Below are 17680 nucleotides of genomic sequence, written 5' to 3'. Positions count from 1 at the left end.
TCACTCTTGGCTGGCAACTGGGAGGGACCAGCTCAGCCCCGAAGGGCAGCAGACACAGGGTCTGAGGGTGGATAAGGTTGTGGCCAGGCCTGAGGGGGCTTCCAGCAGGATGCTGAGGGCTCCAGGAAGGAAGCACTCCACCTTTCTTCTCTCCCTTTTCTTGAAAACATCCCAAGTCTGAGAGGGAAGTGCGGCGGGGGGAGTTCTCAGAAGAGCCAAAGGAAGCAGCTCTGGGTCATGCAGTTTAAGTAGAGCTGCTTTAAGTAGAGAGGAGGCCTGGGACCATGGACGTCTCTCTGAGGGGGTAACTTTTAAGTTGAGACACGTTTGATAAGTCACAGCCAGATGAAGAGCAGGTGAAAGAAGGGGAGAGTGTTCCAGGAGAGGGAACAGTATGTGCAAAGGCCCAGAGGCAGAAAGGAAGTTAGCATGCTTAACAATCAAAGAGGGAGAGAGAAAGAGAAAGAGAGAGCATGTGAGAGCAGATATGCCTCAAGCAAAGAAAACACCAAAGAAAGGCAGAGAACTTTAGATAAAATGATGGTTGAAAGATGTGTTTCTTTCTACTCACTCGTGAAATCTTACCTAAATGGACTTTAATGGAATTTAAAGAGGTATAAATCCACAGGATAAAGACAACAGGAGAGGAGACAAAAGCAGACAAGTGTTAATAACTACATTTTGGAAGCTAGAAAGAAGATGGATGATGGTAATTGACTTGCAGAGCAGGACAGGCTGAAATTGGAGCCTGCAGGAAATGGGATCAACTAGGGGCAAACCAGTTAGCCCCATGGGCCTGGGAAAGGCTCAGGGATGGGAGGCTGGGTGCTTCCAAAGAGGGCTGGGAGAGAGTAACATGAGAGGGCAGGTGAAAACCTCATTCAGCCAGAGGACCAACCACACCTCTTACCACAAACGAAGATAAGAAGTTTACCCTCTGAGAAGTTTATGGAGAAGGCTCTGGACTCGGGGCATCAGGTAAGCAAAGAGTGAGGCCCAGACTAAAACTGACATCTCTATCCTCCCGTGTTGCTTACGGATGCTGACAACTAGGCTTAGGGCTGTCCCCAGCCCTCCTTCTCCCTCCAGCTCAGGCAACTAGAAATTTTTTTCTGGGGCAAGAGCCTGGCACAGGGAATAGGTCTACAGAGACCATCATAGCCCCTCCAGTGAAATAGCCAGTGTCTACCTGAGCACCCATGCGTAAGCCCCACCCAGCTCTTCATGCAACACTTTGAAATATGAATGACAGACAATTCGTCAGATATTTGTAGAAAACTCTAGTATGAAAGACAGAAACCAAAGATTTGGGAAAACAGGAAAAGGCAACTAAGAGAAAGAAAGAATGCAAGTGTCAGGAAAACATTTTAATAAATACCTATAAATAACATTCTCTGAAAGATAAGAGAAGGCATTGTGATATAAAATAAGATTAGAATGCTATGTACTTTTTTTTTTAAGGGGATGTTGAAAGAACATGGAAAGGTTGGAAGATAAAGTTAAGATAACCCAGAAATTATAATAAAAAGATAATGTCTTTCAAATAGAAAATAAAATGAGAAAATTAAAGGATCAACGCAGGAAATCCAACATACAACTAATCAGAGATCAAGAAAGAGAGAAGAAATAAAATCAATTCACGAAGTCCAGAACGATGCTAATAGGTGTTCCAGAAAAAGAGAAGAGATACAGGAAAGAGAACATTACCAAAGAAACAATTTAAGAAAATTTCCCAGAATTGAAGAACCTGAATTTCCAGATTGAAAGGGAACACTCCAGTCCAATGAAAGAGACACACAATGAGGCATATTATAAAATTTTAGACCACCAAAAATAAAGAGATCCAAAGAACTTCCAGAAAGGAAGAAAGCTGCATACAAAGAACTGGGAACCAGAAGGGTATTGAACTTACCAATAAGCAACTCTGGAAGCTAGAAGACATGGAGCAAAGACTTACAAATTACAACAGAAAATAATTTTCAACCAAGAATTCTACAACTCACCTAGTTATCAATTAACTGTCAAAGAGGGATAAATACATTTTCATACATGTAAGATAAAAAAATTAGCTTCTCTGCATTTCCTTTTAGAATGCTACTAGAAGACACGCTGCAGCTAAATGAGAGAGAAAACCAAGAAATGAGATCCAACAGAAAAGCAACGGGAAAACCTGGAATGATGGGAAGGAACTGTATCAGAATGACAGCTATGTACCAGGAAGGCCTTGAGAAAAATCACCCTGGATTATGGCAGGAATATGGAAGGCTGTGTCTAGTGAAGGGGGAAAAAAGGTAGGCTACCTGATGTGACCGTAGTGGGAGGGGTTTTTTGTTTGTTTGTTCATTTTTTTATAGTTCATTGGCAAGTTTGAGGCTGAAGTGGTGAAGAGTCGTAGAAAACAAGGCAAATGCAGAAAAGAAAGCAATTATTAAGGCCAGGAAAAACAAAAATTGTACAAGAAAAGAATGTATCAATAGTACTATATGGCTCCACTGTGGCCAATATTTACATAAGTCCTGATTATATGCATATTGAATATTCAGATATCAAAAACTGTGATGGAAGGATGGAAATGCTGGAAGGATGGGAAGTGGGGGAGTATGTGGTACAATGTAAGAGAACTAAATCATCATCATTCTTTGCAGAAGGTCAATAGGTTTTTCTTTACCAACGTGGAACTAGCAGTGTGTACAGTTGCCCAAGTGCTACTTTACAAATCAGCCAACCAGAGCTAAGAGGCGGGCCGCCTGCCCCCTCTCAGGTTCACACGCAGGACTAAATTCGCTTTTACTCAATCAGCACTCTCCTGTGCTATCTGGAAGCAATAAACTCTGCAGAGAGCGTGGTCTGCTCCATTCCATCTGCCCCTTTCTGCATTTATTTTAGAGGCAGCAGTGAATACGGACATGGAACATGGAATCCCAGGTCCGTCACTTTTTAGCTATGTGACTTTGGGCAAATTGCTTAGTCTTTCTGAGCCTCAGTTTCCTCATCTGTAAAATGAGGACAAAAATACGCTGTAACTCATGTGGTTGCTGTGAGGATGTACATGGCTAATATATGTATAAAGCACCTAATTCCTGTCTATTGTGGGACTTAAAGATGTATATAGGACAAACTGCTGGGAAGTTTGGAAGAGAAACAATGTATTCAATGATGTATCCATTTACCTCACCTGTTCTAAATGAAACTGGTTTTGCCTTTGTATTAAAAAAAAAAATTCAGACTGACCTGAAGATCGGTTTGAATCCCATCTTTGCCACTTACTAGTTGTGGGAAAACTGCTTCCCTCCTCTGAGTCCCACTTTACGGGATGATGATGTGAACAGACTCCACCTCCTCAGGGTTGCTGTGGGGATTCAGTGATGTGGATGGTAGAGCTTTGGGCTTGGTGCTTAGTACATAGTTAGTGTTAAGAGAAGCCCGTCACCCCACTCCTCGTGTTTCCTTCCACAAGGAGGGGGCTCCACTGGTGTGACACCCCCAGCCTCTCTGCCCACCGGCTCAGCTCTCCCTGTGGAAGGGAGTGACTTGCTTGGCAGGTGAGTTTGGAGTGAGGAACTGGGCATGTGCAGTTGGGTCCCTTCCTCCCTCCATTCTGCAGAGCCAGCTGTCCACAGGAAGCACCCACTCTGGCTGTCCCCTCCAGGCCATAAACGTGAGGGGAGGGCTTGATCCTCAGGGAGAAGATGGCTCCGCTCTGGGCAGGGAGGTCTGCTCCTTCGGGGGAGAGTTACTCTCTGATACACTGGGCCTAGCACCTAGCGGACAAGAAGTGGAATTTGGGGAGCAAATTAATATTCAAGGACTGAGGCTTTTGTTGTTTCCTGTAGCAACTGCTGCTTTTATACAAAGTGCAGGCCTCAGACAACGTGTGCTGTGCTGGGACCTCTGGGCCTCAGGGTAAGGGATGCTGCAGCTCAACCTGGGGTACACAGTGCCTGCCTTGCCGTGGACCACGAGGCCACTCCCAGCAGATGCCAGCAGACGGTGGGGCCTCAGTGGACAGGCAGAGCAGAGGGAGATGCTTTGATTACAGATGTCTTTATCCATATGGAAACTGTATTCGTTTCTTATTGCTGTTCTAAGACATTAACACAAACTTGAGTGTCTCAAGACAACACAAATCTATTGTCTTACAGTTCTGGAGGTCAGAAGTCCAAAGTGGCTTTCACTGGGCCGCAACTGAGGTGCTGGGAGGGCTGTGCTTCCTCCGGAGGATCCAGGAAGAATTTGTTTCCTTGCCTTTTCCAGCTTCTAGAAGCCCTCTGCACTCCTTGGCTCCTGGCCTCTTCTCCATCTTCAAAGCCAGCAGCATAGCATCTTCCAGTCTCTCCCTCTGTTTCTGCTGTTAAATCAATTTTTCTTCACTCTGAACTTCCTTCTTGTAAGAACCCTTGGGATTGCATTTAGGGCCCACTGGGATAATCCAGTCTTATCTCCCCATCTCAAGATCCTTCACTTCATACATCTGCAGTGTCCCTTTTACCGTATAACATAACATAGTCACGGGTTCTGGGGACTAAGACACAGGCATCCTTGGAGGGCATTTTTCAGCCAACCATGCAGACCTTTTAGAAAGTAAGGGGAAGAACAACTACTCTTGTTTTTACTGCTTTTTAAATAAAATTTATCCTGCACCCAAGTTCCATGCATGCTACACCTTTGCGTTGTCAGTGCGATGCTCAGACAGAAAGTACAGGCCGGCTGCCAAGCCCCAGGCCCTTTTATGTTGTCTTACGGTATATTCACGGCCAAGGGAAGCTGTGCATTAGTGTGGCTTCCATTTAGGTATGAAATTGGCTCTGAAATAATCATGGCCTTGAATTTTACAGATCTGAACTGAGGATTTACTCCCAAAAGGAGAGCATATTTTATTAACACATGAATAAAAAAGGAAGGGGAACCTGTTATAAAGAGAGGTGTTATCTTCTTAAGTTCATAGAGAAATAATAAAATTATTGCAAACCTATGGAAGGAGTTAAAGAAGTCTGTTCTTGGAGGACTCTGTCTCTAAGAATTAAATTGTCCAGAAAATCGAGGTATACAGAGGAAAGTACCCCTCAGATGAACTAGCAGATGAGGAGCAGTGGAAGAAAGGAAATAATTGAAAACGGCCCACTGCGCTGGAGGAAGAGAAAGACTAAGACCTTGGGACCAGCCTGGGTGGATATGAGGTGGTAAATGTGATCTTGAAGGCAGAATAGACGGATGTGAAAGGGAAAGGTAGACACAGCATTAGAGGAGGGGCCACGTCTCAGCTGTTACTACACCAGAAACGGTGACTGAGGAGATTTACCAGGAGAAGCAAGATCTCAGGAAGGAGACTAGAATGAGCCTCCCTAAGGGAACCATATCCAGGAAAACACTGGGAGTGGCCTCTTACACACACACACACACACACACACACACACACACACACACACACACACAGAGTATATCGCTGGAGCGATTGGGACCTCCTCCCTTAGACACGGGGGCATCTAAACCAAGGAGTTACACAGAATCCGTTCAAATTGGAGAGGAAGAGGAAGAAGACCAGCACGAAATACTCGAAGCATCACAAGGTGAATTTCAAGGTCAGAGAACCATTGTAGCTGGAGATCAAGTTATTACCTGGCTCCTGAGAGAACAGCCTGATAAATCTAAGGAATCAGGACTCTCTGAGGCAGTGGTTCACAGTCCTGGCTGCACATTAGAATCACCTGGGAAAACTTCTCAATGTAATGATGCATAAGCACCATCCAGATCAAATAACTCAGTCAGCATCTGACGGATGGTCTTGGGCAAGGGTTCTCAAGCCGGAGTAAGTCTGAGAATCCCCTGCCGGACTTGATAAAACACCGGTTTCCATGCCCACCCTCAGAGTGGGGCAGTGCTTGAGAATTTTGAATTTCTAACTGATTCCCAGGTCATGTTGAGGCTAGTACCCAGGACCTCATGCTGAGAACCAATTTTCCTAAGGGAAGGCACTGCAGAGATAAGACAGATGAAGGGAGGGGTGGTAAGACCACAACTGATGGAGGCAGGCTAGGTTAGATGTTGGCTGATGGAGAACATCTCCTAGGCAGGCTTACCCAGTTGAGGAAGTGAAGATGAGGCATGATTTGTTTGCTCAGTGGATGCTTTCAGCACAGCTAGAACTTTCTAATTTCATTCTCTTTCACTCTGGGAGATACTGCAAGACAAACACAGTGCCTTCCTGAAAAGAAACACATGGGGGCACGGAACTGCATGGACAGACCCCATGATTGCAGAAAAGACAAAGTAAAGTCTCCTTGAGGCCCAGAACATTCCCAAGTGAAGGCTGTGCCATGAAAAGCACATGGTGGAGATCCTAGATCTCACTAAGACCCCAGGGCAACAGGTTACAGAAGCTGCAATCACCGTTTTAGCTCAGGTATCTGTGGAGAGCAATCCTGCAGCAAAAGCAAAGTGCGGAGATGAGGAAGACAGTGTCTCTAAAACAGTGGTTCTCACACTTGGCTGCGTATTAGGATTACCTGGAGAGCTTTTAAACTGCCCCATGCATAGGCCACAACCCAACCAACTAAATCAGAATTTCTGGGGGTGGTACCCAGGCATCCACATTTTCTAAAAACCCCCAGGGGATTCCAAAGTGCAGCCAAGTTGAAGGATACGATCTTGCTACTCAAAGTGTGGCCCATGAACCAGCATCCTGGGTGTTACCTGGGAGCTTGTTATAAATGCAAAGGTCTTCCCCTAGACCCATTGAATCAGAATCTGCTTTTTATCAGTTTCTCTAGGGATCATGTGCATATAAATGTCTGAGAAGCACCGCTCAAGCAGGCAGGTTTCTTAGGTGTAAGCAATTTCAAAGCCAGAAGCATTGGCAGCAGAGCTGGGGCACAGCTCTGAAAACACCTGCTCCAAGACACTGTGGAGGCTGTGTCGTTGGAGAGAGCCCATGTTCAGTTCATCACTGGCGTTCCAGACACACAAGGCACTGTGGGACAATGCTGAAGGAAGAGAAGGCAATCTCAGACAAAATTTACCAAATTGTTAAAAGTGGCTACCTTTGTGAAAAGGGACAGTGAAGCAGGAAACTTGAGTTTTTGTTTCCTGTACAATTTGAATTTCCTAACCGTGTGTGTGTGTGTGTGTGTGTGTGTGTGTGTGTGTGTGTGTGTGTGTGTGTGTGTGTGTGTTTTAGTGTGTTTGGGGAATTGCTAAGGATTATGTTGATGGTGGGATTATGGGATATTCTTTAACATTTTCTTTATTAAAAAATCTAATAAATGGTATTTTTAAAAAAGCAATATACAAAGCAATTAGAAATACCAAGATGAATTTGGCAAAATCATAGTCTTAATAGGATACCATAATATTATTGCATCGTTTTGTCTCTGTCAAATCAAGTAGGCAAAAAGAAATAAAAGTATGAAAGATATGAATAATTCCATTAATAGGGTTATTTACTAGATATTTTTCAAAATATATAATCTACATACATGGAATATGTAATTTTAACAAATTCCACTTAGCAGTTTTAAAAAATTAACATTTTTCTAGCCCACAAAGGAAATGTTAATACCTTTTAAGAGGTAGGAAATTTAAGCCACATGAGGGCAGGGAAAATGTATGTCTTGTCACCACTGATTCTTAGTGCCTAGCACCATGGCTGCATTAACGTAGGGTTTCAGTAAATATTTATTGTTGGAAGATGATATTTTCTCACTTTAATGCAATAAAATAAAAAGTTTGTAATGAAAGTCTGAACAAATAAAAAGTTCAAAACATTTGGAAAAATAAAAGTTTTCCTTCAAATAATCTTCAAACTCAATTTACTATCAATTGCAACTCAATGGGATTTTCATGGAATTTTATAAGCTGATTCCAAAATTAATATGGGAGAGCAAATGTACGTGAATTGACCAAGTAAGCAGTAAACATAATCTATTTTTTGTTCTACAAGATTAATAATTTGGTAAATTAGGAAAAGACAATTAAATTAATAGATAACAGAACTCAGTAGAGAATTTAGATATATCCTGTCTATTGATTTATTAATCTAATAAAATACAATGTCAAATGTGTGAGGAAATTATAACATACCATTCAATAAATGATATTGGGAAACTGCCTCTCATTTGGAAAAATAAAATCAGATCCTTACCTCACACTGTCCACAAGGAAAAAGATCCAATGGATTAAAGTCCTAAAAGCAAAACACAAAGCAGCTGTGTTAGGAGAAATATAGGAGAATGTACTATCACTTTGAGGTGTGGGCTGCTTCTTAGATAAAGTACAAAACCCAAAAGCCCTAAATGCAAAGTTTAATAAATTGACCACATTATAAGCCATAATTCTGAGCAACAGATGACTCCACAAAAGTTTTTGAAAAGTGACAAATGCGTTAAAAATGTTAACAACCTATTTAAGAGAAAGGACTAGGATCAAGAATGAATAAAGAATTATTACAAGTCAATAAGAAAGAAAATGAACAATCTAATAGAAAATGGACAAATGATTTGAACAGGCAATTCACAGAAAAGGAAATTCAAATGGTCAGTAACTATATCTAAAAAGATGTTTCATTTCACTAGTCATCACGGGGACTCACTGAAAAGTAAAATAAAAAGATACCATTTTTCACTTATTAGTTTAGCAAATCTTTTTAACTTAGAATTTGACAAGTGTTGGCAGGATAGGGGTAATAGACTTGTACATTGAGAGGAACATAAAATGCATATGAAAATGTATATAAAATGCTATTCCCGCTTTAAAGGGCATTTGGGCAGGACCAAGAAGAAAACATGCACACCCTAGATCACAACAATTGCACATCTTTGCTTCTATGTTTGAGAAACACTGGCACACTCTCCAAGGGAGCTTGCACATGATTTTGACTGCAGCAATCCCTATAAAAGCAAAACCTGGAAAAAATCTAAGTGTCCACCAGACAGAATGTGGCTGAATAAACTATATAAAATCCAAATTATTCAATACACTATAATGGTTAAAATGAATCAGTTTGATGTAACTGATGGCAAAGATGCTTGTAACTTGCAGAAACAAGAAAGATACAATAAAGTATATACAATATGATACTCTATATGTTAAAAAAAATCCACAGAAAAACAAACTATATTTTCTCTAAGTTGATATAAATGGCAAAAAAATCTGAAGTGCCATTTAATGTGGCAAACTGAGATGGTGTAGTACCCTCTTCCGCTATCACCTAGACTCTTCCTAGAAATCCTATATAAAATATTCCACAACATTTCAAAATACAGACCTATTCATTCTCCCCCTACACACACACACACAAATACACATAAATGAGAATGTCAAGTTGCAAGAAATAAAGAGGGATATTTTCAAAAGCCAGGGCTGTACAAATTGAAGTTCAGTAGCCCTGAGGTGAGGACACCAGATATTAAACAGAGAATTAATTTGGAGAAGATTTAAAGCATTGTGGAATTAAATTTCTAGATAAGAATAGCATGGACACTCCAGGAGGGAGCGGCTACCAGGTCCCTTAAGAGTGTGGGACAAGGGCACTGATATTGATTAACTTCAGACTTTGGCGATTCAAGCATGTATTATACAAATTTAAGTACACCTTCAGAAAGCAGAGAAATAGTGTACCATTGAGGGCAAGAAAGCATTTCTATTAAATTCAGAAACAACTAAAAAATGACTGTGATCCCCACTTACATTCAATATCATACTGGACAAATACAATTAATAAGAGAAAAAAGACATATGGATTGGACATGATAGAATTGTCATTATTTCCAGATTTAAAAAATCACTGCCTGCATTTGGAAAAATTCTAAGAAAATCTACCAACCAACTATCAGTTAGGCAAGCCTGATAAACACACATTCCATATACAGAAACTGACTGCATTCCTAACCACCAGCAACAAAAACCTAGAAAACGTTAACTTTTTAAAAAGATACCACTCACAATAACAAAATCTATAAGATGTGCAGGAACTTTAAAGAGAAAATTATGAAACTTTATTGACAGATATAAAAGGCCTAAATAAATGGATAGATAAATCATGTTAGTGGATGTGAAGACTCAATATCTCAATATTCACAATATCAATTGTGAACTCCAACAAAGATGGAAATTCTCCCTAACTTTAGGTACAGATTTGATGCAGTACCATTCCAAAACATGAGCATTTTTCCTGCAATTTGATAAGCTGATCCCAAAATATACATGGAATCATAAAGGGTCAAGAATAGCTCTTTTTTTTTGGTAAGTGTAAGCAAGCTGATGTATTCAATGATCTATTCTCTGCCAGATATGAAGCCTTATTATGAAGCAGGAGTAATTTTAATAATGTGGCATTAGTGCCATGGCAGACGAACAGATCGAAAGAACAGAAGAAAGCCTGGAACCTGACCCACACATACAAGGGACTGGCAAAAATGAGTGGCCAAAGGATGGACTGTTCAATAAATGATGCTATAGTAAATGATAAAGAAGCGATGGAATTAGAATATTGCCATTTTTCAAGCCCTAATGAAATAATGGATCTAGGCACATCAGTGGTTATTAACATCTCCAAAATGTGACATTAGACATTATGTACCTGCTGATGGAAGTACAAAAATCCTATATGAAGTATCCCTGACAAATATCAAACCTGAATCTGATCAAGTCTCTAGGTTACTAACTAACTATTTATAGGAAATACGGGGGCAGAGGAACATGTTCAATGATACCACACAGATGCAATCAGAAAACCTAGAATAGGGGAGTCTGTATAGAACTATGTCTAGTTTCTTTAATAAATAAATTTCAAGGAGGGAAAAAAAAGGAAGGAATTACATACTAAAATAGAGCAAGGTAACATTCAACCAACTGTAATGTATGCACTTTATTTGGATCCAGATTCAAATCAACTGCAAAAAGAAAATTGTGATGTAATTTGTAGAAATTTGCTTACTGATGTTGAGGAATTACAGGGTTTTTTTTTTTTCAAGATCTAATAATTTTATTGTGGTTAGAAAGAGACCTGATCTTTTAAAGATTCAAGCTTAAATATTTATAGATGAAATTATATGATGTCTGGCTTTGCTTCAAAATAATTCGAGAGAGAGAATGGCTGAAGGTGGTATGGATGAAAAAAGATTGACCATGATTTGATCATTGTTGAAGCTGGGTGATGAGTACATGAGGTTTGTTATCCTAGTCTCTATACTATTGTTTATGTCTGAAATTTTCTAAAATACAGAATTAAAAGGGGGATAAACAATGCTGGGATGATTTATTATCTATATGAGGAAATGATATGAGTTTTCTATCTGGGAAACTCCAGATAATTAACTGAAAAATACTTAGAACTCAGAAAAAATTAATTGAAAAATACTTAGAACTAAGAAACAGTGGTTACCCCTAGGGGTAGGTCTAGTGAGGTACTTTCACTTTCGAATCTTTTAAATTATTTGACTTTTTAAATGATGAACATGCATGACTTTTATATTCAGAAAACAATAATGATATTTCCATTTTGAAAAAATTTTTTAAAAATAGAGAAGTCAAAAAACTAAAACTAAGTTCAGCAATGTAGCAGCTTATAAAATAAATGTGGCAACAATAAAAATGTATAAAGCAATATTGGAATAAAAATACAATTTAAAAAAGCAACTCAATCATTTAATAACTGCCCCCCAAAAAAATGCAGACATATGAAGAGACTGTAAAACTTCAAAAGGAGACGTGAATAAACGAGAAATGTATAAGAATAGATGAGAAATGTTCCAGAATGGGAAGAGCTGATATTCTGCAGATGTTAATTATCCTCAATGCATGCACGCATACACACCACAAAAACAAACTCATTCTAACCATTCTATCTTTGTAAACCAGCACTGTATACCTAATGACAATTAAAGAATATATTTCCATATCGCTAGATATTTTGTAGCAGAAGTTCTTAATCTGAGCCACATGGACTCTTAGGGAGTCTAGGGGGTCCTTAAACTCACTGAAATCAAATGTGAACTTTTCTGCATGTGTGAATTTTTCTGCATGGGTATCCACAGCTTTTAAGAGATGCCAAACTGATCCAAAGAAAGACTAGGAACCACTGTTATTGACCTCTTGTGTGTGTGTGTGTGTGTAATAGCTTCAGTGGATATAATTCATATATCATAAAATTTACTAAAAGTGCCTTTTAGTATATTTACAGAGTTGTGCAACCACTACCACAATCAATTTTAGAACATTTTATCACCCCAATAAGAAAACCCGTACCCCTTAGCTATCACCTCCCACACATCCCATCACCCCTAGCCCTAAGCAACCACCAATGTACTTTCTGTCTCTATAGATTTGCTTTTTCTGGACAGTTCACATACAGTATGTGGTCTGTTGTGACTGGCTTCTTTCCCTTAGCATAGTGTTGTCAAGACTCATCAATGTTGTAGCAGGTATCAGCACTTCATTCCTTTTTTATGTCTGACTAATATCCAATTGCATGGATATATCACATTTTCTGATGGACATCTGGGCTGTTTCAACCACTTGGCCATTATGAATAATGCTGCTTTGAACGTTTATGTAAAGTTTTTGTGTGAGCATATTTTTACATGATCAACAATCATCTATATCATCTTCCTTTTCTGTCAACCACTTATTTATTCAGTTAATTTTGGTTTTGTTTTGATGGAGATGGGGAGATAATTAGGTTTGTTTAATTAATTAATTAATTTTAATGGAGGTACTGGGGATTGAACCCAGGACCTTGTGCATGCTAAGCATGTGCTCTACCACTGAGCTATATCCTCCTCTACTCAACCATATTTTTCAATACCTTTGCATTATCAGCCCCACAAGGAGAAAATTTTAATTAATTGTATTAATTTAGAAATTATTTTAATTATTAAACTAATTTTTATATAATCAATAAATTGATTTGTTTAATTAACCAATTAAATAATATAATTTCTTCCTATCAAAAGAAATTAAATACTAAGGCATAAGATTTATTCCTCAGAGTTGAGCTTTGAAGGGCCACAAGCTGCTGTAATATCTAAGATATTTTGCCTCCCAGGGAACAACTGTTGCCCCCTTGAAGGCCACATTACGCCCATGGAGAATGTACGCTTTAGAGCCTTTGCACATTTCCCCCTGCAGGGCTGTCATTCATATTCTTTTCATTTTTTAGGAATGCTTTATATGCTGGGGAACCTGGCTCTTTGTGATATGAGTTGCAAATAATTCCCCCTAGTTTGTAGTTTCTTGGGATTTGGCTTCTGAAGTTTTTACCTTTCAGATTTTTAAAAGTGTAGTCAAATTTATCAGTCTTTTTATAGCTCATGTGTTTTCCATGCCAAGATGATAAAAAAAAATCCTTCTGTAGTTTATGGTTTCAATTTACATATTTAAATCTCTGACCCAGATAAAATTTATTTTGGTGTAAGGTACAAACTAGGGATCCAACTTCTTTGCCAAACTGATGATTATCCAGTTACCTCCAGCCATAGTATTGAGTCGTCAATCTTTCTCACACTGATTTGAAATGCCACCTCAGTCATATACTAAACCCCTATGCATATTTGGTTCTAATTCTGAACTTTCAGTCTGTACCAGGTCTGTCTATATATGCAAGTACCATCACTACACTATTGTACTTACTGTAACCTCAAGATACATTTTATTATCTGGTGCCCTATTTCCCTCTAATTTCTTGACGTTTAAAAAACTGGTTTCCTGTTTTGGTTCATTTTTGTCTGAACTTGAAAATCAGCTGGTTTCATTATGTAATACTGTTGGTATTTTAGTGGGATCTCATCATACTTTAAATTAATTTTAAAAGAACTGACATCTACATTGTGAGTGCTCTACCCAGAAACATGAAATAATTTTGGGGGGGAGGTAATTAGATATATTTATTTGTGAATGTATTTATTTATTTTTAATGGAGTACTGGGGATTGAACCCAGAACCTTATGCATGTTTAGCAGGTACCAAACCACTAAGCTATATCCTACCCCCCACTTTCCATTTTTAAAGTCATCATTTGTGATCTTCAGTATTTCAAAGTTTTATTCTCATACATATCACATATTTCTCATTATGATAAAATATTGCACCCAACTACATTATTGAACTATATTATTTTTATAATAGTTTTTCAGTTTACTCTCTTGGGTTTTACAGCTGTACAATCATATCATTTCATCCTTACCATCTGCAAATAAATATAATTTAATGTCCCACTTTCTTAATTTCATACCCCTAATATCTTTAATTACATTGGTTGCTTTTTCCAGAATAACGCTAAATAATAGTCCAATGATATTGAACATTTTTGTTTTATCCTGACTTTAATGGGAATGCTTTGAGTGTTTTTCTCATTAAGCATAATGCTGGCTTAATGGGTTGAAATGAGTCTACTTTGTGTGTTAAAGAAATAACTCTCTTCCTATTTTATTAAATGCTTTAACAATTAAGAATACATATTAAATTTTGTCAAATGCCTTTCATTGTTCATGAAGATGGTCTTATGATCTTTCTCCTCAGACCTATTAATATGATGAATTATATTAATAGATATTTTCCCAATATTTTATTATGAAATTTTTCAAACATATGCCAAAGTTGAATGAATCTTATGCTGTGAACAAGCATATATTACCTACATTCTACTATTAACATATTGCTATACTTGCTTTATCACATAATGAGTAATAGATTTTTAAATATTGATTTTCATAGATTTTAGTTAATTCTATTAGATTTTGCAATGTTGAACCATTCTTGTATTAATAAAATAAACACTTGGTCATGGTGTATTAGTTTTGTTTGTGTTGCTTTGTTTCGAAGCACTGTTTTACTTTGTTTGCCACTATTTTAACTTGGACATTTGTTTCAGTAGTTACAGATGCACGTACGTGTGATGTGTATGTACATCTGTGTATCTTTGCTTCACAAAAACAATTTGAACGTTAACAAAATTTTTTAGGCACTGGAACAGTTTAGGTAGCATTGGAGTTCCTGTCCCTTAAACCACTGGTAGAGTTCCCCTGTAAAATTGTTTGGGATAGGTTATTTTTCAAGAAAATGAGTAAATACTTAACAGAATTTTCTCTTTCCTCTAAGGTAATTTGTTTATTATTTCTTTCTCTTCCAGGGTCAGTTTTGATAAATAAGTTTTTCCTAATGAAAGTATCAATTTCTCCTAGTTGTCAAACATTTTTGCACAAAGCTGAGCAAAGTGTCTCTTACAATGTTTATAATTATCTATTTGTATTTATTTTCCACTTGTCATGATTATTACTTTTTCTTATTTTTTGGATTAGGTTACCAAATCATTGATATATTATTGCTTTTGCCCTAAAGAACTAGCACCTGGATTTAGTGGTACTATTTTTTTCTCTTTTCTAATTCATTGGTGTCTTTTCTCTTTCTGGTTTTTTTAGACTATGAATTTTCCCCTGATCACTATTCTACCTCTATCTCATAGGTTTAATATTTAGGATTTTCACTACCACCATTTTCTAAACACTTTGATTTTTAGAATTTGATTTCTTCTTGACCCAAGAATTGTTTGGAAGTTCTATATTTTATAGGCATAAAGATAGTTTTTGCATTTGGGTACTGTTATTAATGTTTAGTTACATCGCATTGTGATCAGAGAATGCTGTCTCACTATCCCTACCTTTGTTATATTTTTGAATTAATATAAGGTCAATTTTGTGACTCAACAGGACCACTTGAATGTGCAGCCACTGTTTCTAATGATTAGTCTGTGTGATTATATTTTAGACTTACCTGATTAATTATGTTTTTAGGTGTTTTATATTATTACTTTTTTATGTAAATATTATGAACTTAGAGAAGTGAATTAAAGCCTTCTAATACTAATTTGTCTCTCTTTGTTTCTTCTTGTTTCTCCTATTGCTAAGGGCATGGACATACATAATTGTGTTTTCTTTACGAATTGTAGCATTTGACATCATAAATTGCTCACCTTTGTAAATCATCTTTTTTTATGCCCAAGAATACCACTGAAACAAGATTTATTTAGTCATATTGTACTGTCAGGTATTGAGAGCTTCCTAATTTTTCTTTAAAGTGAAAGAATCATATTAATTTGAAAAGTGCAAATGGTATTTCATGGCTGTTTTGATTTGCATTTCTCAGTTAGCATTAAGATTTAATATTTTATGATCATTTGCATTTATCTATTAATGAATTATTAATGTTTATAATAGCTAATAAATGGAGACAACCTAGATGTTCAACAATAGGAAGTCAGATAAATAAAATTTCAGTCTATTAATGTAATGGAATGGCAGTAGTTATCATTTATTGTACTTCATATACATTATATCATCTTATCTCTATAACAGTCCTGTAAGGTCATTATTACCATTTTCAATTGATTCTCAGATTAAATTTTTATATATCAACATACCTAAAATTAATTGCTTATGTGTCATAGTTTAATTGGCAGTGTTTTTTTCTTTCTTTCTTAGTGGCAAAAAAGGTAATTCTTACAATTGATGGCATATTAGTTTCAATGAAATATGTTATTTCCCCTGTTTCATAGATTATGGTACTGAATCTCAAGGATGTTAAGTAATTTGCCCAAGGTCAGCCAACTTAAAAATGCCTGGAAGCCTATAGATCAAAATGTTAAAATGGTTCTCTCTGGGTGGAAGGATCATAATTAGCTTTTTTCCCTTTTGCTCATCCATATTGTATGTTTTCTTCAATATGTACATATAGCTTTTATAATAAGAAAAAGTGGAATTGCTAAAAAAAAGTAAAAAGTAAAGTTGGACTTCCCATTCATGCTGTTCATTAAAATAAATCCCAAGTAGATTAAGTAATTAAATATAGAAAATGAGAGCATTCTAGTCACACTGAGATTGTGACATCAGTGTAGTTTTCCAGTTACCCCAAAACATTTCCTGAAAATCAATACAGCAGCAAAAGGAAAAAAATCCATAGACAATGTCTTCAACGAAGCTGGTGATAAACTCTCCGTGAACTCCAGTGTAAGGGCAAATGTGGCCCAACTACTGAGCGTAGCAGAAGTACGGGACAGGGTGGGAGCTGTGGACCAGGAGCACCAGGGATTGAAAGTGGACTAATGATGGGCACAGAACCCCAATGTCTAAAATATCTGCATACCCAAAAGGAGAATACCCCATCCTGAGTGGGCTCTGGGCAAGCAGATCTGAGAATCACTGAAAAGACTGGGATGTGTCCTCCCAAAAAGCAGGTTATAGGTGAGGACAGAAAAGGTGATAGAGAAGGGTGAATTCTGCTAGGGGTCTAAGTCCTCAAGGATTTAACAGCCAGTAAAGACTCACTTCCAGATGTTAAACCCTGAAAGAAAAGGGCTAGGAACAGAAAACAAACTAAACAAGGAAAGAACACCAGGGGGAAGTGAGAACAAAGGTTCAGATAGCAGGAAGGAAGTATTGAGAAGAAGCAGATTTCACTGCATTGCAGCAGCAAAATGTAAAGTCTAAATCAGTGCTGTCCAACAGAAATATGTGAGCCACCAACACAAGTCACTTTTGTAATTTTATATATTCTAGCAGCCACATTCAAGAAGTAAATGAAATTAATTTTAACAATATATTTTATTTAATCCAATTTTCTCAAAATATTATTTCAACATGTGATCAATGTCAAAATTATTAATGAGCTATCATACTTTTTTCTATATTAAGTC

The 17680-nt window shown here is 37.5% G+C and overlaps 1 protein-coding gene across 1 annotated transcript in view; it reads right to left on the bottom strand.

Moving 5' to 3' along the window:
• MVB12B (multivesicular body subunit 12B) overlaps window positions 1–17680 on the bottom strand; it is a 263550-nt gene that overhangs the window by 204664 nt on the left and 41206 nt on the right. The window contains exon 2 of the mRNA XM_032478454.1: window positions 8138–8179. Coding sequence (XP_032334345.1) covers window positions 8138–8179 — 42 coding nt within the window. The remainder of the gene's footprint in view (window positions 1–8137; window positions 8180–17680) is intronic.

The sequence above is a fragment of the Camelus ferus genome, chromosome 4, assembly GCF_009834535.1.
Source record: "Camelus ferus isolate YT-003-E chromosome 4, BCGSAC_Cfer_1.0, whole genome shotgun sequence".
Lineage (NCBI taxonomy): Eukaryota > Metazoa > Chordata > Mammalia > Artiodactyla > Camelidae > Camelus > Camelus ferus.
Note: the sequence above shows the minus strand (reverse complement) of the source record. Positions and strands in the feature narration are given on the sequence as shown.